This window comes from Chiloscyllium punctatum, chromosome 4 (assembly GCF_047496795.1).
Source record: "Chiloscyllium punctatum isolate Juve2018m chromosome 4, sChiPun1.3, whole genome shotgun sequence".
Lineage (NCBI taxonomy): Eukaryota > Metazoa > Chordata > Chondrichthyes > Orectolobiformes > Hemiscylliidae > Chiloscyllium > Chiloscyllium punctatum.
In genome coordinates this window covers 4,626,370-4,651,159 of record NC_092742.1, presented here as the reverse complement: position 1 = coordinate 4,651,159, position 24,790 = coordinate 4,626,370, and the positions used below count along the sequence as shown (strand labels likewise).

The 24,790-nt window shown below is 42.8% G+C and overlaps 1 protein-coding gene across 2 annotated transcripts in view; it reads right to left on the bottom strand.

The window, feature by feature from the left end:
- Positions 1 to 6,182: 6,182 nt before the first annotated feature.
- vash1 (vasohibin 1) overlaps positions 6,183 to 24,790 on the bottom strand; it is a 49,802-nt gene continuing 31,194 nt past the window's right edge. Inside the window, exons 4-7 of one of the 2 annotated variants that reach the window (XM_072567977.1) lie at positions 14,461 to 14,535; positions 11,887 to 12,268; positions 11,175 to 11,290; positions 6,183 to 8,136 (exon numbers count right to left, since the gene is read on the bottom strand). In XM_072567977.1, the coding sequence (XP_072424078.1) occupies positions 8,067 to 8,136; positions 11,175 to 11,290; positions 11,887 to 12,268; positions 14,461 to 14,535 (643 nt within the window). In that variant the 3' untranslated portion in view covers positions 6,183 to 8,066. The remainder of the gene's footprint in view (positions 8,137 to 11,174; positions 11,291 to 11,886; positions 12,269 to 14,460; positions 14,536 to 24,790) is intronic. The other variant, XM_072567978.1, reaches the window with a different exon arrangement.

Sequence of the window (24,790 nt, the reverse complement as noted above, 5' to 3'; positions counted from 1 at the left end):
TCATTAAGAATTGCACTTATCCAAATAAGCAAACAAACACAGGAATCTGGGAATACCAATATACAGATTACTAAAAGTAACAATACAAATTAATAAAGCCAAAGAATTAAACAAACCAAGAAATTGGTGGTGGTGCGGGGTGGTCTATTCCCTGTAGGACAGAATTGAAAAGCAGAGAAATTATGTTAAAACTTCTCCAGAATCTTGGTAAGATCATATTTGGTCTACTGTGAACAGATTATAAAAAGGATATTGAAGTCTTGGAGAAGGTGCAGAAAGATTCACTTTTGACTACTGAGCTATCAGGAAAGAAACACTGGGCTTCAATTCTTTCCTGGATTAGTGGTGCTGGAAGAGCACAGCAGTTCAGGCAGCATCCAACGAGCAGCGAAATCAACGTTTCGGGCAAAAGCCCTTCATCAGGAATAAAGGCAGTGAGCCTGAAGCGTGGAGAGATAAGCTAGAGGAGGGTGGGGTGGGGAGAGAGTAGCATAGAGTACAATGGGTGAGTGGGGGAGGGGATGAAGGTGATAGGTCAAGGAGGAGAGGGTGGAGTGGATAGGTGGAAAAGAAGATAGGCAGGTCGGACAAGTCAAGGAGTTAGTAACTGAGCTGCAAGTTTGAAACTAGGATGAGGTGGGGGAAGGGGAAATGAGGAAGCTGTTGAAGTCCACATTGATGCCCTGGGGTTGAAGTGTTCCGAGGCGGAAGATGAGGCGTTCTTCCTCCAGTCGTCTGGTGGTGAGGGAGCGGCGGTGAAGGAGGCCCAGGACCTCCATGTCCTCGGCAGAGTGGGAGGGGGAGTTGAAATGTTGGGCCACGGGGCGGTTTGGTTGATTGGTGCGGGTGTCTCGGAGATGTTCCCTAAAGCGCTCTGCTAGGAGGCGCCCAGTCTCCCCAATGTAGAGGCGACCACATCGGGAGCAACGGATACAATAAATGATATTGGTGGATGTGCAGGTGAAACTTTGATGGATGTGGAAGGCTCCTTTAGGGCCTTGGATGAAGGTGAGGGAGGAGGTGTGGGCACAGGTTTTACAGTTCCTGCGGTGGCAGGGGAAAGTGCCAGAATGGGAGGGTGGGTCGTAGGGGGGTGTGGACCTGACCAGGTAGTCACGGAGGGAACGGTCTTTGCGGAAGGCGGAAAGGGGTGGGGAGGGAAATATATCCCTGGTGGTGGGGTCTTTTTGGAGGTGGCGGAAATGCCGACGGATGATTTGGTTGATGCGAAGGTTGGTAGGGTGGAAGGTGAGCACCAGGGGTTTCCCTTCCCACGTGGTTAAAGATGCCCTCCAACGCATCTCGTCCACCCACGTGGTTAAAGATGCCCTCCAACGCATCTCGTCCACATCCCGCACCTCCGCCCTCAGACCCCACCCCTCCAACCGTAACAAGGACAGAACGCCCCTGGTGCTCACCTTCCACCCTACCAACCTTCGCATCAACCAAATCATCCGTCGGCATTTCCGCCACCTCCAAAAAGACCCCACCACCAGGGATATATTTCCCTCCCCACCCCTTTCCGCCTTCCGCAAAGACCGTTCCCTCCGTGACTACCTGGTCAGGTCCACACCCCCCTACGACCCACCCTCCCATTCTGGCACTTTCCCCTGCCACCGCAGGAACTGTAAAACCTGTGCCCACACCTCCTCCCTCACCTTCATCCAAGGCCCTAAAGGAGCCTTCCACATCCATCAAAGTTTCACCTGCACATCCACCAATATCATTTATTGTATCCGTTGCTCCCGATGTGGTCGCCTCTACATTGGGGAGACTGGGCGCCTCCTAGCAGAGCGCTTTAGGGAACATCTCCGAGACACCCGCACCAATCAACCAAACCGCCCCGTGGCCCAACATTTCAACTCCCCCTCCCACTCTGCCGAGGACATGGAGGTCCTGGGCCTCCTTCACCGCCGCTCCCTCACCACCAGACGACTGGAGGAAGAACGCCTCATCTTCCGCCTCGGAACACTTCAACCCCAGGGCATCAATGTGGACTTCAACAGCTTCCTCATTTCCCCTTCCCCCACCTCATCCTAGTTTCAAACTTGCAGCTCAGTTACTAACTCCTTGACTTGTCCGACCTGCCTATCTTCTTTTCCACCTATCCACTCCACCCTCTCCTCCTTGACCTATCACCTTCATCCCCTCCCCCACTCACCCATTGTACTCTATGCTACTCTCTCCCCACCCCCACCCTCCTCTAGCTTATCTCTCCACGCTTCAGGCTCACTGCCTTTATTCCTGATGAAGGGCTTTTGCCCGAAACGTTGATTTCGCTGCTCGTTGGATGCTGCCTGAACTGCTGTGCTCTTCCAGCACCACTAATCCAGTATTTGATTTTCAGCATCTGCAGTCATTGTTTTTACCTTCAATTCTTTCCTCTCAGGCTGAGGGCTTAACTGCAAGGGCAGGAGTTGTTTCATGGGAAAATAGTGATGAGGTATTTAGCATTAAGGGGATTTGAAAGGATAGATGTAGAAATGATGCTTTCAGTTATGGATCCACTTAGAACTGGAGCCATAAATATAACAGTGAGTCATTAATAAATCCAGGAGGTACTCAGGAGAAATGTTTACCCACTGAATGGTGAGAATAAGCACCACATTATCACAAGTGTGAAAAACAGAAAAACATTTAAAGGGGAAGAAAGAAAAGCAAGAATAGGAAATGAACAGAAAGCTATCCATATGAGGTTAGATGATGGGAGGCTGACATGGAGCTTTGGCATTGAGTTGAATGGCCTGTTTCTGTCTGTGGCTAACTTGTAAAATTCCTTCATAGACTTAATCAGCCCATTCAAATCAGCTTTTATAGCTTCAATACGATCCACAGAAGAAACTATGTTTTACCCTATTTAATCTTCTCCTGCTATCATTACAGTCAACTCTACCCTGGACTCCATAACAGCTGTGCCAGAGATTAAATCACAACAGGATCTAACCACATGTGATAGATGATTTAGTTCTGATAGGCTGCAACAGTTCAGGAAACATCATTTCCAGATAACATTCAATCACCATTTGTACTTACCCTTAATCTTGTACATAACAACAGGACCTGATGAAAATATGGTTAATAGAGTGCTCTCTCTGGGAGAGAATTTCCCATGCTGTGAAAGGAAAGAAATGCTTCAAATTTCAAAAGACTGAACTTTCTATTTATACTTCACGTTCATTGTGCACTTCACTTGATAGAAGCAATCCAAGTGACCCAGCAAGGAAGATATCCATTCAACTGCTACAGTGATATCACAGGCCCATCTACATCATGGTTAAAATACATCAACTGGCCTTGGGATTTCCATGCAACAAGACAAAAACTGCCTGGGTCCAGCAGAAAATAATCAGTTAGATACAGAGTAAAGCTACCTCCACACCATCCCCATTAAACACTCCCAGAACAGGACATGGTGTTAGATACAGAGTGAAGCTCCCTCTATACACCATCCCCATTCAACACTCCCAAACAGGACAGTACAGTGTTAGATACAGCATTAAAGTCTCCTCTGTACTGTCTCTATTAAGCACTCTCAGGACAGGTACATGAGCAAAGCTCCCTCTACATTGTCCTCAACAAACATACTTCACCAACTCTCAATGTCCCTCCACATCACAATGCTCCACTCACTTGCTACATCAATTGTTACAGCTTGATGAGGTACTTCAGCAAATGTAGTAGCACTGTGTTGGGGTCTCGTTACCGCAAGATCTTGAGCAAGGAGACCCACGAATGCCATTGGGACCTTTTACACATCAGAAAGAGGGCAGAATTGAAGTACATGTTGAATTCAATTCAAGTTCCACAGATTTTAACCAAAAATGCATCCCTCTGTTTATCACATTAAATTGAGAAATACATTTTTTTACTATACCCATGCAGTCTACTTCTCACAGAACACTTCACGCTTCCTTTGCAACATAATTAAATTCAGCATCTGAGATCAGTTAGTATTCAGTTCTCTATTTTCTAATGCAAAGCTCTGGAGGAGATTCTAGCTTGTGCTTGTGTAAATTTAAATGTTTTCATTTGAGTCACCAGGTGGGATTTAACAGAGGTGCTGGGGGTTTGCCCAATGTCTGAAGAGTGAGCAGGAGTAGCACACTGTTTCTCATCAGGAAAACCCTCTGCATTAAGTATCTCTCAGGCACATACGACTGAAAAGTCGGTAGGAGCAGAAACAAGTATAATAAGATCATGGTTTATTTTATAATCCTCACCCCCACTTTCCTACCTTTTCCCCACAATCCTGGATTCCCTTACTGATTAAAAATCTGTCTCTCTCAGCCATGAATATTCTTAATGACCCAGCCTCAACAGTCCTCTGTGGAAAGAGTTCCACAGGTTCACTCCCCTCTGAAAGCTATTCACTTCCTGGACAGCAGCTGGCTGTCCAAGTGATCAAGGACCCCCTGAGCACAGAGATTCTACCCCACAAGAGTTCCTGGCAAAAGAGAGGCTGGAAGCCCCTATTGGTCAGCCGTGCTACCAGTGAAGTGATGGAAACTGCCACTTGGAGGCAAGCTATTGTCACTGGATCCCAGTCCACAACTGATAGACAGGTGAGGTATTGGCAGAAAGACTCTCAGTGCCCTCTCTTCTTCTTGTTTCCTTGATCAGAAATCGAGTGCCTTTGTATAAGAATACTCCTACGGGGGCCAACAAGTGACGCTGCATGGGCTTGCTCATCGTGGTCATCACATGGTGAGGCCCTGTCTGCTGTTCTGTTAATGTCAGGGGTGCTGACAGGATGAGGCACCTCAGTGGACTGTATAGAGGTTTTGGTCTCCTTATTTAAGGGAGGATATAAATGCGTTAGACGTTCAGAGAAGGTTGACTTGACTGATGGGGGGATTTTATGAGGAAAGGTTGGGCTGGTTGGGCCTATATCCATTGGGAGTTTTGAAGCACGAGAGGGGACCTCATTGACACAAAAAAGATCCTGAGGAGACTCAACAGGGAGGATACCAGAAGGTTGTTTCCTCCATTGGGTGAGACTAGAACTAGGGCACACAATTTAAAAATAAGGGTTTCCCATTTAAGACATAAATTAAGATTACATTAATATTTATCTTAGAAGATTGAGAGGTTTTGGAACTCTCTGGAGACTGGTGGAGTCAGATTTATTAAGTATTTTTAAATTAGAGGTAGATTGTTTTGTGACTGGCAAGCGATTTAAAAACGATCAAGGATTGGAGGGAATGTGGAGTTGAAGCCACCAGCAATGATCTTGCTGAGCAGGCTGTAGGGGCTGAAAGTGCATTCATTGACTGCCTAAGGGCTTCAATCTGCTGCAGGGCAAGTTAGCTATCCACAGAAGTTGAGGCTATGGGCTTCATTGAAGTGAAGGTAAGATGGAAGGGACAGTAGGGTCCCCATCCACTACCCTCGTTGCTGATTAAATGATAGCCCACCATGAAGCTTCTGTGGGGAGGCATTAAATTCCTCCCATTAAGCTTTGAGCGGAAACAGCATATGACGACTCACTCAAAGCTCTGTCTTCACATCTTACGGTTTTGTTTTCTGTACTCCTGGAGATTTTCATGGATTCTTTCTCTAGCTTCACTTTTCAATGTGAAAGTTGGCCTTTCAAAAAATAAATTGAAATCAGATCTATAATTTTAAATATATTAAGATCACAGTAAATTAAAACTTCAATAACATTCTCAATTTAAATGTGCTATGCTAATTAATGTCCAGTTAGTAATGTCACAACACAACCTGACAATTGACAATATTCATTACAAGTAGTGGCTAAGGTGATTAAAAGGGGTGAGATATCAGAATGCCCATAATAATTTACTACATAGACAGAGCAGAGTGTTCTCACATGTTGCATCACGTAAGCTATTTACCACTCAATGGATTCTCTGGAGGAGAAAGTCAGACAGACATTTGGAGAATGTCAAACTGAGGGTACAACTGAGGTTTTGAGGGTACAGCACTTTGTGTCCTGTCTAGTACTCCCAAAAAACAGGAACAGAGTTAAGGGACAATTAGGTGTGTTTCTGGAGGGAAAATTGCAAGAATATGGGTTCAAAGAGTTTAAAAAATAGTGATGGGATCAGTGAGCCTAACATTTACCAATTATGAAAATAATCTTTTCAATCGCAGTTTATAATTCAGTTCAGTACAAAAGATGATAAAGAAAAAAAACAGAAAGGAAAGAGATAATGTCAATATTCAAACTAAACAAAACCATGTTTAATAAAACTAAAATGGTCAAGACAGTTTCTGAATCATTAATAAAACAGAAAACTTATAAATAAAATTGAATTACTGAGTTGTAAAGGGAACAGATAAAATTTAGAAGTGCTTTTCTTTTATTCCTTCATGGGATATCAGCATTGCTGGCTAGGCCAGTGTTTATTGCCCATAGGGCAGTATTGAGTCAACCACATTGTTGGGGATCTGGAGTCACATGTGGCCAGACCAGTTAAGGCTGGCAGATTTCCTTCCCTAAAAGGCCAGATCAGTTTTAAAAACAATCAATCATCGGTCACATGGTTGCCTTTACTCTAGATTTTAATATGCTTAGTGAATGTAAATCCTGCAGGTCATGGAAACACAGAAAACTGGGCAGGAGCAAAACAATCTTTATCTGTCCAACATTATCAGTAGATGCAAACCTGACTGAGCAACAAACCTCAGCACCAAACAGAGTCAGGGAGCCTGCAGCATGGAAACATTTACTTCAGTCAAAAATCATACGGTATCAGGCTATAGTCCAACGGGTTTATTTGAAAACACTAGCTTTCAAAGTGTGCTCCTTTCTCAGGTGGACTATAACCTGGTGTCGTGTGATTTTTGACCTTGTCCAACCCAGTCCAACACTAGCACCTCCATATCAGAAGTAAATGGCAACCATATACTTATACACAGGGAGAAGTGGGGGAGGGTCAATGAATAATTTTTCCTTTTATTGTATAAGAGAATATCACTTCAGAATACTCTGCTCTCTTGAGGTAAGAAAAAGGTTCTCTTATGAAATGGAAGGAAACAAACAAAGTCATTGATGTATTTTGGACCTGGTCACATAATTCAAAATGCACTCCCAACTCACTAGTTCTTAAGAGGAGATATGTCAAGCTGTGACATTTTGCTGAGGGGAATGCACTATAAAACTCTGAAGTACAAGCTAGGCAGATTAATAAAGTCAGTTGCTTCTCATTAAATGAGGTCAATGTAATTGGATCCTTGTGATGGGAAAGAAAATATCAACAGCCTCTCCGTTTGTGACTAAACTCCAAAGGTTTTTGAATTTCTGAGTGGGGAGGGTGATGGAGGTGCATTTGGGTTTTGACTTTAATTTTGATGCTTTGGTGAGGTGTTGTATGGGGAGCACTTAGGCTCAGGTTTTGCTGAGATATGATTTCCATAGCCACTGGTCACTCTTTGATACCTTGCTGCAGTGGCCATCTTCACATTAATTCTCCTGCACTGAATATTGGGAAGCTTTTTGATTGCAAAAGGACAAAGTCCAACCCTGACCTCACCCAATGTAATACATCAGGATCACCAGACAGTGAGCAGCATAGGAATCTTGGTCGATTCTTCTACTCTGGGAGGTGAGCAATTGAAGTGAAACCATTTGATCCCTGGTCAAGATCAGTACAGACTACGCATAAAGTCTAGGTTTTGCCTTGTCTGTATGGCTCAGTATTTTGTTTACACCCCAAACCTTTTGAAAACCGTACACTGATTGAAAAATTCTACATGTCTCAGACTGTCCAAATAGGGTTCTCAACCACCACAAAAAGGATTGGGATAATGTATTATTAAATGTGTTACCTTTCAGCTGTCAGCACAATCTAAAGTGTTCTAATGAGCTGTTAACTCATTTCAGTTGAAAGATTATCAAACATATTAGAGAAAATATATAAGAAAAAATGTAAAAAGTCACAATTGGTTTAATACTGCTGGCCACTACTTCCAAATACTCTATGGCATCCTTCATTCTGATTCGGAGTTCAGTTCAGTGCACAGATAGTCCTTCTACGGACTCGATAAAGATCTCTGCAAACTGTACAACGCAATGGTCACATTTGGACTGCACTGCGGAATGTTCACACACGGATCTGGTATCCCACATCATTGAGGTTTTTTTGCTCTGTTGTTTTTTTCTCTCCCGAAGATCTGGAAAATAAGGAAAACATCATGAAACATTCAATAAGAGCGCCAATGGCTCAGGAGAAACGAAATACTGTTACTGAAATAAAAACAGCTCTCAAGGAGACTGCTAAGAGTCATAGAGTCATAATGATGTACATCACAGAAACAGACCCTTCAGTCCAACTTGTCCATGCAGACCAGATATCCTAAATTAATCTGGTCCCATTTGCTAGCACTTGGCCCATATCCCTCTAAACCCTTGCTATTTATGTACCCATCCAGATGCCTTTTAAATGTTGTAATTGTACCAGCCTCCATCACTTCCTCTGGTAGCTTGTTCCATACACGCACCACCCTTTGCATGAAAAAGTTGCCCCTTAGGTCCCTTTTAAACTTTTCCCCTCTCACCCTAAACCTATGCCCCTCTAGTTCTGGACTCCCCCAACGCAGGGAAAAGCCTTTGTCTATTTACCCTATCCATGGCCCTCATGATTTTATAAACCTCTATATGGTCACCCCTCAGCCACTGCGCTCCAGGGAAAATAGCCCCAGCCAATTCAGCTTCTCCTTTATAGCTCAAACCCTCCAACCCTGGCAACATCCTTGTAAATCTTTTCTGAACCCTTTCAAGTTTCACAACATCCTTCCTATAGTAGGGAGACCAGAATTGCACACAATATTCCAACAGTGGCCTAACCAATGTCCTGTACAGCTGCGACATGACCTCCCAACTCCTGTACTCAATACTCTGACCAATAAAGGAAAGCATACCAAACGCCTTCTTCACTATCCTATCTACCTGTGACTCCACTTTCAAGGAGCTATGAACCTGCACTCCAAGGTCTCTTTGTTCAGCAACACTCCCTAGGACCTTACCATTACGTGTATAAGTCCTGCCCTGATTTGCCTTACTAAGATGCAGTGCCTCACATTTATCTAAATTAAACTCCAGCTGCCACTCCTTGGCCCATCTGATCAAGATCCTGTTGTACTCTAAGGTAACCTTCTTTGCTGTACATTATACCTCCAAGTTTGGTATCATCTGCAAACTTACTAATTATACCTCCTATGTTCACATCCAAGTCATTTATATAAATGACAAAAAACAGGGTAGTTTGCTAGTGTCTCTCAAGGGTATAAACTCTTGTGGCAGGGGTTGGGAACCATAGCAATAGGTCAGCAAGTGAAATGACCAAAGAGGAGTTCGAGACTAAGGCCAGTCAAAGGATGTGGAGGCTTTGGAAAGAGTACAGGAAAGGTTTATTAGGATGTTGTCTGGGTTGGAGAGTGTTAGCTACAAGGACAGATTGGACAAACTTAATTTGCTCTCACTTGAATGTCAAAGACTTGGGCACAATCTGCTAGAAGTTTACAAAATGATGACAGGCATGGACAGAATGGATAGTTGGGAGTCTTTTTTTCCAGGGTGAAACTTGAAAGGGTTCAGAAAAGATTTACAAGGATGTTGCCAGTGTTGGAGGATTTGAGTTATAGGGAGAGGTTGAATGGACTAGGGCTGTTTTCCCTGGAGCATCAGAGGCTGAGGGATGACCTTAAAATCATGAGGAGCGTGGATAGGATAAATTGACAAAGTCTTTCCTTTGAGGTGAGAGAGTCCAGAACTAGAGCACATAGGTTTAAGGTGAGAGGGGAAAGATATAAAAGAGACCTAAGGAGGAACTTTTTCACGCAGAGGGAGGTATGTGTATGTAATGAGCTGCCAGAGGTTGTGGTGGAGGCTGGTGCAATTGCAACATTTAAAAGGCATCTGGATGAATCGGAAGGGTTTGGAGGGATATGGGCTGGGTGTTGCCAGGCAGGACTAGATTGGGTTGGGATATCTGGTTGGCATAGATGAGTTGGACCAGAGGGTCTGTTTCTGTGCTGTACATCTCTATGAATCTAATTACTAGGGAAATAGAGTTAATTTAGATCAGCCATGCATGGCAGGATGCGCTCTGACTAAATGCTTGCTCCTCTCCGACTGTTCGAGCTGGGGAATGTTTCTGTTGTGGCTGGACAGGACATTGGTTAGGCCACTGTTGGAATGTTGTGTGCAATTCTGGTTTCCCTCCTAGTAGAAAGATGTTGTGAAACTTGAAAGGGTTCAGAAAAGATTTACAAAGATGTTGCCAGAGTTGGAGGGTTTGAATTATAGGGAAAGGCAAAATCACAAGGCGTATGGATAGGGTAAATAGACAAGGTTTCCCCAGGGTAGGGGAGTCCAGAACTAGCGGACATTGGTTTTAGGTGAGAGGGGTAAGATTTAAAAGGGACCTAAGGGGCAACCTTTTCACACAGAGGGTGATGTGTGTATGGAATGAGCTGTAAGAGCAAGTGGTGGAGACTGGTACAATTACAACATTTAAAAGGATCTAGATGGGTATATGAATAGGAAGGGTTTAGAGGGATATAGACCAAATGCTGGCAAATGGGACTAGATTTACTTTGGATATCTGGTCAGAATGAATGAGTTGGATGGAAGGGTCTGTTTCTGTGCTGTACATTTCTATGACTTTGAATGTAAACAACCACTTTCAGTACAACTGTGTTTAGGAATTCCTTAAGTGTTTTTATAAAGAAAAGGCTTCTCCAGTAATCAGGGTGGATTAGAAAGGATAAAAACAAACCAGTGTATGAACTAAAAGACAGAAGTCAACTATTTTTGGAAAGCAGACTGGCTTTTGATTCCTGTTTTAGGATGAAGAGGAGAAACACTTCAGCAACAGGTTTAATCATGTAGATTTGAAGGTTGGGTTGGCAGAAAATACAAACGTCTGAAAACACATACAACAGATTTAAGAACTGCTTCTTCCCTGCAGTTATCAGACTTATGAATGGAAATCTCATATTAGTACTGATGTCTCTCTGCACCTTCTCTATAGCTGTAACATTATATTCTCCATTACCCTGATGTACATATGTAAGGTATGATTTGTCTGGTTAGCATGCAAAACAATACTTGTCACTTTGACAATAATAAATCAAATCAAATTGTGCTTAATTCAGGAATTAATTGGCTAGGCTTGTTCTGCTGCAGCTAGACAATGGAGGACTCTTACCGTCTCTCACTGTGGCCATTCCTGCGATGTGGGCTTGACTGACTGCGATGGGGTGATGATGAATCCTTCTTCCTGTCACGGGTGGGGGATGATGGTGCGGCTGTTCCCTTCATAACCTGAGACAAATGGGTGGGACAGGGGGAGTTGAGGAGGGAAGAAATGAGGTATGTCATTATCACAGAATTGACTTCTTGACTTTCCAGGCTTAAAATGGAACTTCCCACTATTGTAAAGCCTGGCAGTAATTACATGATATCCATTTTTTTTTTAATCATGCATCTCCTCTCTCAGGTTCACCTCTCTCTTCCCAAATCTGAGGTCTTGGCATCAATGAGGGGATTAGAGATAGTATTCGACAATAGGCTTCTCTGTTTGTATCAACTAAGCATGACTATGAAGAGCAAAATGTCTTGAACTCTGAAACTGGATCAATAAACACCGTTAAAAGAACGGTGTAGGCTTTTAGACCTTTATTCTTTTTGCTGTTAACATAATCAGCTTCGCCAGAGTTGTATACTTTCCCCTCACTACTTGGAGGCTGGAAGTCCACTCCCCTTCCCTACAATCTCCAATAACCTAAGGAGTCTGTTATTTGGCTTCCAAGCCATAACATGGCCATAATTCCAGGATTGGTTAAAGAAGACACTCTTGCCAATAATCACAATATTTAGAGTGGGCAGCATCTGACGGGGATTCTCAGCCAGTTCCTTACCTTTAGTCGCATGTCCCGAGTATGCCTCTCCAGCTCCTTGCGCAGTTCCTCGCGACTTAGCTTTTCTATGTCAAGGACTGAATGCTTCCACTCAATCTGTTCCACACTGTGGGGGTCATGGGACACATACTGTCCAATCTTGACTTTCTTCAGCGTATGCCAGCATTTTCTGTAGGAACTCTCGAACTCTGAGATGAGATCAATTAAAGTCCTGCACACTGGGGGTTTGAACATCAAGTCCTCACGTCGACTCATGCCCAGTGTTCCAAAGCGTCCTGCATAGTGGATTCCAAGCACTATGTGGCGGAAGTAATTCCCTGAGAATTCAGTTTTGAAGCTAATGGGAAACCTCTCTACTCCAGGCATATTGTTGGTGAGGTAACTGATCATAAAAATTAAGGAAAATCACAGGACCATGCCTTCACCAGGATTTTAGGATATTGATGGCAGAATTTTATGCGCTCCCCTATGATGCGTTTGGCAACAGAGGGCCATTTAATAAGATCGGAGGGTGTTGGGTGTGGATCCTCTCCTTTCCGCACTGTAGGGATTCTCTGATGGGAAAGTTCATGCATAATCTTCCTACTCTAACTGAAGCCCTTAAGTGAACAAATAATATCACTCAAAAAGCCTTATCCTTCTGCTGGTATTAACCAGCAGTGAACAGGGTATTTGCCTTCTGGGGAGCACAATAAATAAACTTGTGCAGAGTTGCTTGTGCTCTCCCAGATGACGGTTTTCACTTAAAGGCACTCTGTGCCTGAAATAAAGGATCTGACGCTGTGATAAAGGGCCCTCCCCTGAGGTTACCTCTCATTGTCACTCACCTGTGGGCTGGGGTATAGCAATGGCATTAGGCCTTGGGTGGGTGCTGTACTGGCAGTCTACAATGACAAGCCAATGTAAAACGAGTACACCAAGCAATTCAAATGATTGAATCTGTACAAAGCAGGATGTAATTGGAGGCTTAAGATCAAACAATAAAATCTCCAAAAACATGTCCAAACTTTGCAGCTTTATAACAAATTAAAACTAAACTAACCCCAGCTCACCTCAGAGGATCTTCAATGTCATCGCTGTTTTTATATCCAAAGAGTACGGTGGATGCCCGGAACTCACTTCCTTACCTTTGCACTATTTGTTGTGAATAGAAATGTGCCTAGAATTGCATCAAGCCATTTGGGGTCCTCGTGCAGTCCTTGTGACAATAAATTTGAATTTTATGCATAAATACCGTCACAATAGGTCCACAGCAGATATCATCTTCCTAGTCCTACACTTGTCCCTGTAATACCTGGATAACAAGGACACCCATATCAGACTCCTATTTATTGACTTTAGCTCCACCTTCAAAACCATAATTTCAACTAAACTCATTTCCAAACTACAAGACCTAGGACTCTACCCCCCTGCTCTACAAATGGATCCTTGACATCCTGACCCATAGGCTACAATCAATAAGAATAGGTGACAACACCTCCTCCACAATAATCCTCAACACTAGTGCCCTGCAAGGCTGCATACTCAGCCCATTACAATGCTCCTTATACGCTCATGACTGTGTGGCCAAATTCAGTTCTAACTCCATTTACAAATTTGCTGATGACACCACCATAGTGAGATGGATGTCAAGCAATGACGAGACAGAATCCAGGAAAGAGTTAGACAGCTTAGTGGCATTGTGTAAAGGCAACAATTTCTCCCTCAAAGTCAGCAAAATGAAGGAACTGGTCATTGACTTCAGGAAGCAGAGTGGAGGACTTGCTCCTGTGGGTATCAATGGGGCTGAAATGGAGATGGCTGACAGTGTCAAGTTCCTCAGAGTAAATATCACCAACACTCTGCCCTGGTCCATCCACATCAACACTACCATCAAGAAAGCACATCAACGTCTCTACTTGCTCAGAAAGCTAAAGAAATGCAGCAAGTCCACATGACTCTTACCAACTTTTATAGATGCACCATAGAAAGCATCACACTGTGGCAACTGCTCTGCCCAAGACTAAGAAATTACAGAGTTGCGACCGCAGCCCAGTCCATTATGAAAACCAGTCTTCCATCCAGTCTATACTTCCCACTGCCTCAGGAAATCAGCAACATAATCAAAGACCCCTCCCACCCTAGTTGTACACTCTTTCACTATCTTCCTTCGGGCAGAAGAAACAAAACTTTGAAAATACATACTAACAGGTTTAAGAACAGCTTCTTCCCTGCTGTTATCAGACTTACACACGGACCCTTCATATATTAGAACTGATCTTTTTCTTCACCTTTACTGTAGTTGCAACACTATCTGCTATTCTAGAACCCTGATGTACTTATGTAAGGTATGATTCATCTGGTTAGTACGCAAAACACTATCTCAGTACATGGGACAATAATAATAAATAAAATCAAATAAATGCAAAATTATGTGGATGTGGGAGATCTTAACTAAAAACAGCAAGAGTGCAGAAACTCAGCAGGTCTGGCAGTATCTATGGAAACAGAGTTAATGCTTGGAGTCCAATGTGATTGTTCTTCAGAACAGATTTTCTAACTTATTTTTCAATGTTTCTGTGAAGGAAAGGATACATCCCTAAAATCACAGCTTCCAAGCATTTGATTGGTAGAGACTCGCGAATCATTTCTCGTGCTAGATCCATCAGGCTGTAAAATCAGAAATAAAAAAAAATGTTCGATTTTAAAACCAACTTAATACTTCAAATGATTTTGAGCAAGTGCTTAGGGATTTAAATCACTTTATCTTGAATTTATTTCTCTGGATTTCCCGGCCTATAATCTCTGGCCTTGCATTGCTGAAGCTCAGAGGGCAATCAGATTCAGTGTAATTCCCAATCAGAAATTCTCACAAATGATAGGAAGTAAAAGCATTTACAAAGTCAGAGTTTGGAAGTGAATTGATTCACGATGAAATCATGAGACGTGTTGCAGCTTTCCCATTTCTGACCATTGGATCTTTGCAAAAGCTTGCATGGGAGCATGCTCATGTGAATAAATGCCAGTAATTCAGAGATCAAACTCACGGTACTTACTAAGATTAAATATAATCAGATTTTGCTTAATCCACAAGGGACAGCAAAAAAAAAAACCCTTGATTGCAATCATTCCTGATGTGGAGGTGCTGGTGTTAGACTGGACAAAGTCAGAAGTCACACGACACCAGGTTATAGTCCAACAAGTTTATTTGAAACCACAAGTTTTTGGAGTGCTACTCCATCACTTGGTGAAAGCTTGTGATTTCAAATAAACCTGTTGGACTATAACCTGGTGTCATGTGACTTCTGATGTAATCATTCTTGCCTAACTTGATGCAATAATGTAACATTTAATGGATATAATGCAACTAGGATTAGGGGAAAAAGTCAAACTGTTCACTTGAAATGCAGATATTATCTGCCATACTTCCAAGAATGCTTAATTAGCAGCCATTTTTGAAGTTAATAGATAGCAATTTAAATTCATTAGTTTCCATTGTTGTATGTGGAAGGGTTAAAACTTCATTGAGTGGAGTAAGCACCACACACTGTGGTTATATCAAAGAGCCTTGATCAGAGTAAAAAGGGACGTTATAGGAAACATACCTGGGACTAGTATATTCCACCAGTCTCTGTCATTATAAAGGTTACATTCATGTCATTTGTAAATAGCACTGACGCAATAAACATTAAATTGTTTACTCAAGAAGTCTCTTCTAGTTAAAACCCTTACATACTAAAGCATTTCGGGCTTGAAGGAACTCTCACATAACAGCAGTCACTTTGTGAAGTTATTCATCAGCCTGTCTTTTCAAAATCGGAGTGTAATTTTCAGAGATCATCGAGCTGTACCCTACATGTTCAGGGAAAATAAAATGTCTGCTGTGAAAGAATAAAGTAATGCCATAGCTTATCATAACATACCCGAAAGGTTCATTATCATAATATACTTCAACAGCTCAATTCAGTCCCGAGGAATAGTCAAGTCTAAAAGTTGTGGATATGGAGGTGGATTTGAAGGAGGAACTTAAAGGAGGTGGAGGAGGAGGTTAAATGTGATCTGGGAGAGTAAAGTATATGAGTATATAGAGTATATAAAGTTTAACTTCAGTGGTTTGGCCTATAGTTGTACATGACTTTACCCCTTCTTGTGAAGTCTATTCAGTTCTCCAAACTCTTATGGCTAAATATACTCCACACGCAGCTGGCTGATTTCTTGCTCCCTGTATTAGGGATTAATAACCTGTGAAAGATCTGTTTAATATACTGTAAAGCTTGTGGGTGATGCATCCAGCTTTGAAACAAAATGAATACATGGGCCCAGTGCCCATGAACAGCACAGTGGCTCAGTGGTTAGCACTGCTGCCTCACAGTGGCAGGGCCACGGATTCAATTCCGCCCTCAGGTCTGTGTAGGGGTTTGCACATTCTTCCAATGTCTGTGTGGGTTTCCTCTGGGTGCTCTGATTTCCTCCCATCATCCAAAGATGTGTAGACTAGGTTAATTGTCCATGGGAAATACAGGGTTATTAAGATAGGATAGGGTAGGAGGGTGGGTCTGGGTCAGATGCTCTTCAGAGGGTTGGTGTGGACTCAATGGGCTGAATGGCCTTTTTCCACACTGTAGGGATTTTTGGACTCTGTGTGGGGTCCTTGCTGCAGTTTCAAATGGTTGGAACAGTGTGGGTGAATCAGGCCCTGGCTTCAGGTCTACTTGAGCAAGGAGAGCAGCCCCACACTCAGGCCACCCTAAGAATCATACTGTTTCCTGCATGCTAGAAAACTCCAGGCTGTAGGCCGTTCTGTGTTTTCTGGCTCAGCCTACCCCCACAAGACATACGTGGCCCAAAAGCTTCCTGCTGTGTTGCAATGGCTCAATGAAAAGTAGATTCTTCTGGCTGACTTCCATACTCACTTGCAGGAAGCTGACTGCAGATTCAAAGACTGAAGAGGAATCTTTCTCACAATAATTAGTCTAGCCAGAACTGTCAATACTGATTATTATCTCAGTTCACTGCAAACTAACATGAGACTTCCCCTTCCTGTTACATTTAAATTTTATTTCTAATTTATTTAGTTGCTTTTGGGGCAATGTTATTTGGTTCATATTGAGGAATGTATGTGTGTGTATCTTAGGCTCACACAGCAGAGACGGTCTTCAATCGTCTTAGACATACTTGCCACAATATAAGGCCAACCCTGTGTGTGAGCTGGTTTACAATGGCCACCCAACATTGAAGTAATTGGCGCAGGCTTGGAGGGCCAAAGTGCCTGTTCCTGTGCTGTAATTTTCTTTTGTTCTTTGTTATGTTCTTAATTCACACAGTCATCTTTCATCCCTCAAAATCAAGTTCAGAATTTAGAACATCAGGACGCTTATGGATAGCCCCAACTGCGACAGATTGGAATGGTCGACTATCATTGCCTGGGAGGTTAGATGTTTTGGTGTTGACACTTATGTCCTTAAAAAAAAAAAGGAGATCTGGCAGGCAGGGGAAGACCAGCTCAACAAACAAGGTGGCAGTTACACATTCTTCTGAAAAGGTAAACCAATGAAGAGTGTTACCTCAACTGGCTGGCTTCACCATTAAAAATGGACCAGATGGCCATCTTAGAGATTCCCCTTAGTGGATAAACAACTGCTTCATGACCATTTGGCTAATTCTTGCCCAGAACCAGTGTCTTCAGCACGTATGCCCCCAACTTGGATGCTACAGAGGAATCTAAAGAGGAATGCTCAGCAACCCCGAACTGCCCCTAGCCTGAGACTGAACAGGCAGCAAACTAATCCTTCTTGATAACCTTTGAACCAAAAGGACAATAAACTTCTGAGGAGGAATAATCTGCAACAGCAATGATACCCTGCTCCTGACAAATGGCTTAGAACATGGCCTCATCATAACCAGAACTTTCTTTGTGTCAGAAAGATGAGTACAAGGCCTCATGGCAATACCCTTACCATGCACAGGTATCAAATGAACAACGGTGTACATATCACGTGGGCCTGAATTGGATCAATGCTGGATGAAACATTAGCTAATTTGGTCTGTCATCTGGATTAATAATGCGGAGGTGCTCAAAGCCCCAATGATTCCCAGTGATCCAGAGTCTGCCCTCAAAGACTCCATTATTAGCACCTGTGAAGGGATGTTTGGTCACTTGATCATGAAACACCAAGAGTGGTTTGATGAGAATAACTAGAAGATCCAGGAGCTGACAGGCCTCAAGAGCCAACCATTTCTGAACATGAGAGAACACCACAACTTGAGAACCACAAGCAGCTGACTAGATAGCTGAAGGTCACGGACACACAAAAATAAAATCCAAAAACAGATGTTGGAGAAAGCACCTCAGTAGATCCAGCAATTCCAGTACATGCATGCTTTCTTTGGCACAGTGAAGACTAACTATAGCCACAGGACCCCACTCTACTGCCGACCAAAAATGGAGAGGTGCTCAAAGACAGAGGGGCAGTTGGAGTCCCCTGGAAGAAGCACTTTGAGGATCTCCTTAAGAAACACTGACACTCAGGCTGAAGACACTGAGTCCATTCTGCAGCATGCTACATACGATACCTTAGCACAACCTAACACAACAGGAGGTAGGAAAGGCCATTTGATAGTGAAAGAACATGGAGCAGATGGAATCCCCACTGAAGCACTAAAACACAGCAGAGGAACACACTAACAGTGATTACATTACCACAGTTCCAGAGATGCCAAGAGGCAGTACTAGACCAAGTTAGAGGCCCAAACCAACCATACAGACACAAGCCACCTGGGGTGAGGTCTAAACAACATAATGGGATCCAAAATGAAGCGGAGAAAGATAGCAGATAAAAACACATTCCTTGCTGATGCACTCGATACTTTGTTAAATTCGAGCAGACTGCCAGCGGCGCGGTGTCACCTGCCCTGAAGGCCTGGACACTGTCATTGCTACAAACGGCAGATCGGTCTTTCTGGGAAACAAACCAAGGAAGGCGACAGGCCTGGCTGGGATCTCTGGCTGAGCACATAGATCCTACGCAGACCAGCTGGAGGTGGTATTCACTGATATCATCAAGCTCTCCCTCCTACAGGTCAAAGTCCCTAACAGCTTCAATAAGACCATCACCATCCCAGTACTCAAGAAAGCACATGAAAGATACCATAATGACAACTGCCCAGTAGCTCCATAATGATTAAGTGCTTCGAGAGGCTGGTCATGAACTCCAGCCTCCTAGTTTGCCTTGATCCCCTGCAATTTGCCTACAGGTCCAATGCGAATGCCATTTCCCATGCCGTATACTCATCCCTGGAACATCTGGACAACAAGAACACCTACAACAGACTCCTACTCATTGAAGGCAGAGCTGTAGTCAACACCATAATCCCCTACAGACTGATCTCAAAACTCTGAGACCGAGGTCACAGCTCCACCCTCTGTAACTGGCTCCTTGGCTTCTTGACCCACAGACGGCAATCAGTGAAGATAGACAACAGCATCTCCTCCACTATAATCCTCACACTGGAGCACACCAAGGACGCGTTCTTAGCCTCCCTACTGTACTCCTGCTACACCCACAACTGTGTAGCCAAATTCCGAATGATCAAGTTTGCTGATGACACCACTGAGTTAGGACAGATATCCAACAATGATGTGTCAGAATACAGGAAGGAGACAGAGGGTGTGATGTCATGGTGCAATAAAACTCGCTCTCAATGTTGGCAAATCAAAAGAACTGATCATCATCTTCAGGAAGAAAGGATGAGGATATGCCTCCATGTACATCAAAGCTGAGAAAATGGTTGAGACCGTCCAGTTTCTCAGAGTGGTGATCACCAACAACCTGCCCAGGACTTCCCATGTAGATGCAACGATCAAGGAGGCACAACAATGCTTCTTCCTCAGGCGGCTCAGGAAATTTGGCATGTCCATAAGGACCCTCAGCAACTTTTGCAGATGCACCACAGAAAGCATACTATCCATGTGCATAACAGCCTAGTTTGGCAACTGCTCTCCCCAGGACTGTACAAAACTACAGAACGTTGTGTGCACAGCCCTGACCATCATGGAATCCACCCTCCCATCCATGGATTCCCTTTAAACTTTTGATGTTGGCAGCCTTTCAGCAGCAACAAAGACCCCTTCCACCCTGGTAATGCCCTCTGTCAGGCAGAAGATACAGAAGCTTGAACATATGCCCAACAGGTTCAGGAACAGCTTCTTCCCAGCCACTATTAGACTGATGAATGGACCTATCTAACTTCAAATAACATTGATTTTATTTTCTGCATCTCCTTTGCTGTGTACCTTGTATGCCTCACTTTTTCTAAGTACCCTTTGATCTCTATATTCTTGTTTGCTAGGATCTGCCTGTACTGCTCGCAAAACAATAAAATCAAAGCAATAGTTTCACCTGACCTGGAAAGGGTCTAATATCCTGACAGGGAGATTTGCTAGTTCTAATTGAGGAGCCTGTAAACCTTGTGGGAGGTGCCTTCCTAAGGAACTGTGAAAATAGAAAGAAAAATGAGGATGTATCTGATTCAGAAAAAGAGCATGTTAATTAGAAAAGACAGACAAGAGCAAGTCAGAAAATGAAGTAACTCTGAAGAATTAAACTGCATTTATTTCAATGCAAGAGGCCGTACAGGTAAGGCAGACAAACTCAGGGCACGTATGGGAACAGGAGACTGGGATGTCACAGACATTACAGAAACTTGGCTGAGGGAAGGACAGGACTTGCAGCTCAATTTTCCAAGTTTTAGATAGACCACAAGCCATAGGTGCAGAAATTAGGCTATTCGGCCCATCAAGTCTGCTCCACCATTCAATGATGGCTGATAGGGGGAAAATGGGATGGAAAAACCTTTCTCCCTGTAACCTTTGATCACCTTGGCAATCAAGAATTTGTCTATCTCGGTTTTAAATATGCTCAATGACCTGGCCTCCATGGTTTTCCGTGGCAATGAATTCCACAGATTCACCACTCTTTGGCTGAATAGGTTTCTCCTCATCTCCATTCTAAAGGGTCATCTCTTTTCTCTTCAACTGTGCCCCCAGGTCCTCGTCTCCCCTGCCAAGAGAAACATTTTCCCAACATCCATTCTGTCCAGGCCAGTCAGTAATCTATAAGTTTCAACCAGATCCCCTCTCATCCTTCGATGATTCAATCAAGTATAGTCCCAGAATCCTCAAACATTCCTCATATGTTAAACCTTTCATTCCTCAGATCATTCTTATGAACCTCATCTGGACCCACTCCAATTCATCTTTCCTTAGAAATGAGGCCCAAAATTGCTCATAGCGCTTTAAATGTGGTCTGACCAGAAATTTATAAAGCCTCAGAAGTACACCCCTGTTTTTATATTCTAGTCCTCTCGAGATGCATGTCAACATTGAGTCAGTAGTTAGGAAGGCAAGTACAATCTGCAAGTTTACCTTAAAGGGAAAACTGGACTCGGACTCGCAAGTCCCTTTGCACTTCAGATTTCTGAATTATCTCACCATTTAGAAAACAGTCCATGTCTCTATTCTTCCTACCAAAGTGCATGACCTCACACTTCTTTGTCCACTCTCCTAACCCGTCTAAATCTTTCTGCAGCCTCCCCACCTCCTCAATACTACCTGCCCATCCACCTACCTTCGTATCATCTGCAAACCTAGCCAAGATGCACTCAGTTCTTCATCCAGATCATTTATGTATAAAGTGAAAAGTTGTAGTTCCAACACTGACCCTTGTGGATCACTACTAGTCAACAGCTTTCATCCCGAGACACTCTTTTATCCCCTGTTCTGCTCTGCTCTGCCAGGCAGCCGATCTTCTATCTATGTCTGCATCTGACCCCTTACACCATGGGCTGTTATTTTACTCAGAAGCCTTCTGTGTAGCACCTTATCAAAGGCCTTCTGGAAATCCAGGTAGATAACATGCATTGGCTCTCCTTGGTCTAATCTGCTTGTTATCTTCTCAAAGAATTCTAACAGACTTGTCAGGCCTGACCTCCTCTTGATGAAGCCATACTGACTTTGCCCTATTTTGTCACGCACTTCCAAGTATTCAGGAATCTCATTCTTCACACTGGATCCAAAATCTTACCAGCTGAGGTCAGGCTAATTGGCCTGTTATAGGAAGAATAGAAAGATAGGAGGGGGAGTGACATTTTTGATTCAGAAAAACATTATTACTGTCAATAATCTGAAGGATTATTTAGTGAAAACATATGGGTTGAAATTAGAAATATGAAAGGGATGATCATCTTGATGGGATTGTATTGTAGGTCTCCCAACAGTCAGCAGGAAATTGAGAAGCAAATTTGCAGAGAGATCTCAAATATATTTAAGAATAATAAGATTGTGATAGTAAGGGATTTAAATTTTACAAACATTGACTGGGACTGCCATAGGGTTAAAGGTTTGGATGGTGAGGATTTTCTTAAATGTCTTCAAAACAATTTTCTTCATCAATTAAGTAAATGTTCCTACTAGAGAAGGAGAAAAAAAACTTGGCTTTCCTTTGGGAAATAAAACAGGGCAAATGACTGAAGAGTTAGTCGGGGAACACTTGAGACTAGTGATCGTAATTCTGTCAGTGTTTAGACAATAATGGAGAAAGAGAAGTCTGCTATAAAAGTTAAAATTTTTAATCGGTGCAAGGCAAATGTTAAGGGTATGAGACAAGACCTTTCAAAAGTTGAAACAGTTTGCAGGTAAAGGGATGACTCACAAAGTGGGAAGCCTTCAAAAGTGATAATGAGAGTTCAGAGGTATTATGTTCCTGTTAGAGTGAAAGGCAAGGAGCTGGTCAGATTAGGGAACAATGGACGAATAAACATGGAGGTTCCAGTCAAGAATGAAATAAATCATTAGACAGACACCTGAAATCAATGGAATCTCTGGAAGAGTATAAAGGGTGTAGGGGTATTCTTAGGAAGGAAAGCAGGAAAGCAAACAGGGGATATAAGATAGGCTTGGTAGATAAGGTTGAAGATAATCTGAAAAGATTCTACAAGTACACTAAGAGCAAAACAGCATCTAGAGAGTAAGACCCCTTACAGATCAACAGGGTAGTCTTTGTATTGAACCTCAGGAGATGGGAGAGATACTAAAATGAATATTTTGCATTAGATTTTTACTGTTGAGAAAGAAATGGAGGCTAGAGAACATAGGGAAATAAATATTGACATTTTAAAATCAGTTCACATTACAGAAGAGGAAGTGCTGGAGGTCTTAGAAAACATTAAAGGTAAATAAATCTCCAGGACCTGATCAAGTTAATGATCAAGTTGTTGTGGGAAGTTAGGGAGAAAATTATGGGGCCCCTAGCAGAATTATTGGATAATCTATAAATGCAGGTGAAGTACTGGAGGACTGGATGGTGGCTAATGTTGTGCCATTGTTTAAGAAAGGCTGCAATGAGAAGTCTGGGAACCACAGACCTATGAGTCTGACGTCAGTGGTAGGTAAGTTGTTGGAGGTGATTCTGAAAGATAGGATTTACATGCATTTAGAGAGGCAAGGACTGATCAGACATAGTCAGCATGGTTTTGTATTAGGGAAATCATGCCTCACAAACCTGATTGAATTTTTTAATGAAGTAATCCAAAAGATTGATGAGAGCAGAGCAGTACTTCAGTAAAGCCTTTGACAAGGTTCTGCATGATAGATTAATTAGTAAAGTTACATCACATGGGATTTAGGGTGAGCTTGCCAATTTGATACAAAATTGACTTTACGGTAGGAAACAGAGGGTGGCAGTGGATGGTTGTTTTTCAAACTGGAGGCCTGTGACCAGCAGTGTTCCACAGGGATTGATACTGGGTCTATGTTTGTTTGTCATTTATATAAATGATTTGGATGAGAATATAGGCAGCATGGTTAGTAAGTTTGCAGATGGTGGTGTAGTGAACGTGAAGAAGGTTACCTAAGACTCAAAAGGATCTTAATCAATTGGGTGAATGAGCTGAGGAGCGGCAGATGGAATTTGATTTGGAAAAATGTGACGTAGTGCATTTTGGTAAAAACAAAGGAGGACAGGACTTATACAGTTAATGGTAGGACCCTGGGTAGTGTTGTAGAATAGAAAGACTTGAGGGTACAGGTACATAATTTGCATCAAAGTGTGGTTAAGGTGGCATTTGGCATGGTGGTCTTCATTGTTCAGACTTTTGAGTATAGGAGTTGGAACGTTATATTGAGATTGTACAGGATGTTGGTGAGGCCTTTTCCAAACTACGGTATACAGGTCTAGTTGCCCTGTTATATGAAGGATATTATTAAACTGGAGAGGGTTTGGAAAAGATTTACCAGAACATTGCTGGGCATGGAGAGTTTAAGATATAAAAATAGAATGGAAAGGCTGAGAGTCGGTTTTACTGAAATGTAGGAGGTTGACCTTATAAAGGTGTATAAAATCATAAGAGGCAAAAATAAGGTGAATAACAAGAGTCTTTTCCCAATGGCGGGAGAGTTAAAAACTAGAAGGCATATTTTTAAGGTGAAAGGAGAAAGATTTAAAAAGGACATGAGGGTCAACTTTGTTTTTACATGAAAGTCATTTGTATGTAGAATGAACTGTCAGAGAAAGTGGTGGGTGCAGGTACAGTTACAACGTTTAAAAGATATTTGGATAAGTACATAAATAGGAAAGGTTCGGAGGGAAACGCGGCAAGCGCAGGCAGGTGGGACTCATTTGGTTTAGGAACTTTGTTGACATGCACTGGTTGGACCGAAGGGTCTGTTTCCATACTTTAGTTCCTTTATCTGGAAGGAGGACAGTGTGCTAGGGGAGCTCAGAGATGCCATAACTGTGATGATCTTTAAGATGGTCTGTAGTAACCACAGAGAAATTGTCCTGGTTTTGGCCACAGGGAAAGTTATTGTAAGAATCTGTCTCAATTACATTTTCCCTGTGGCTGAGAGGCTCCTTCCAAAGGCTCAGTA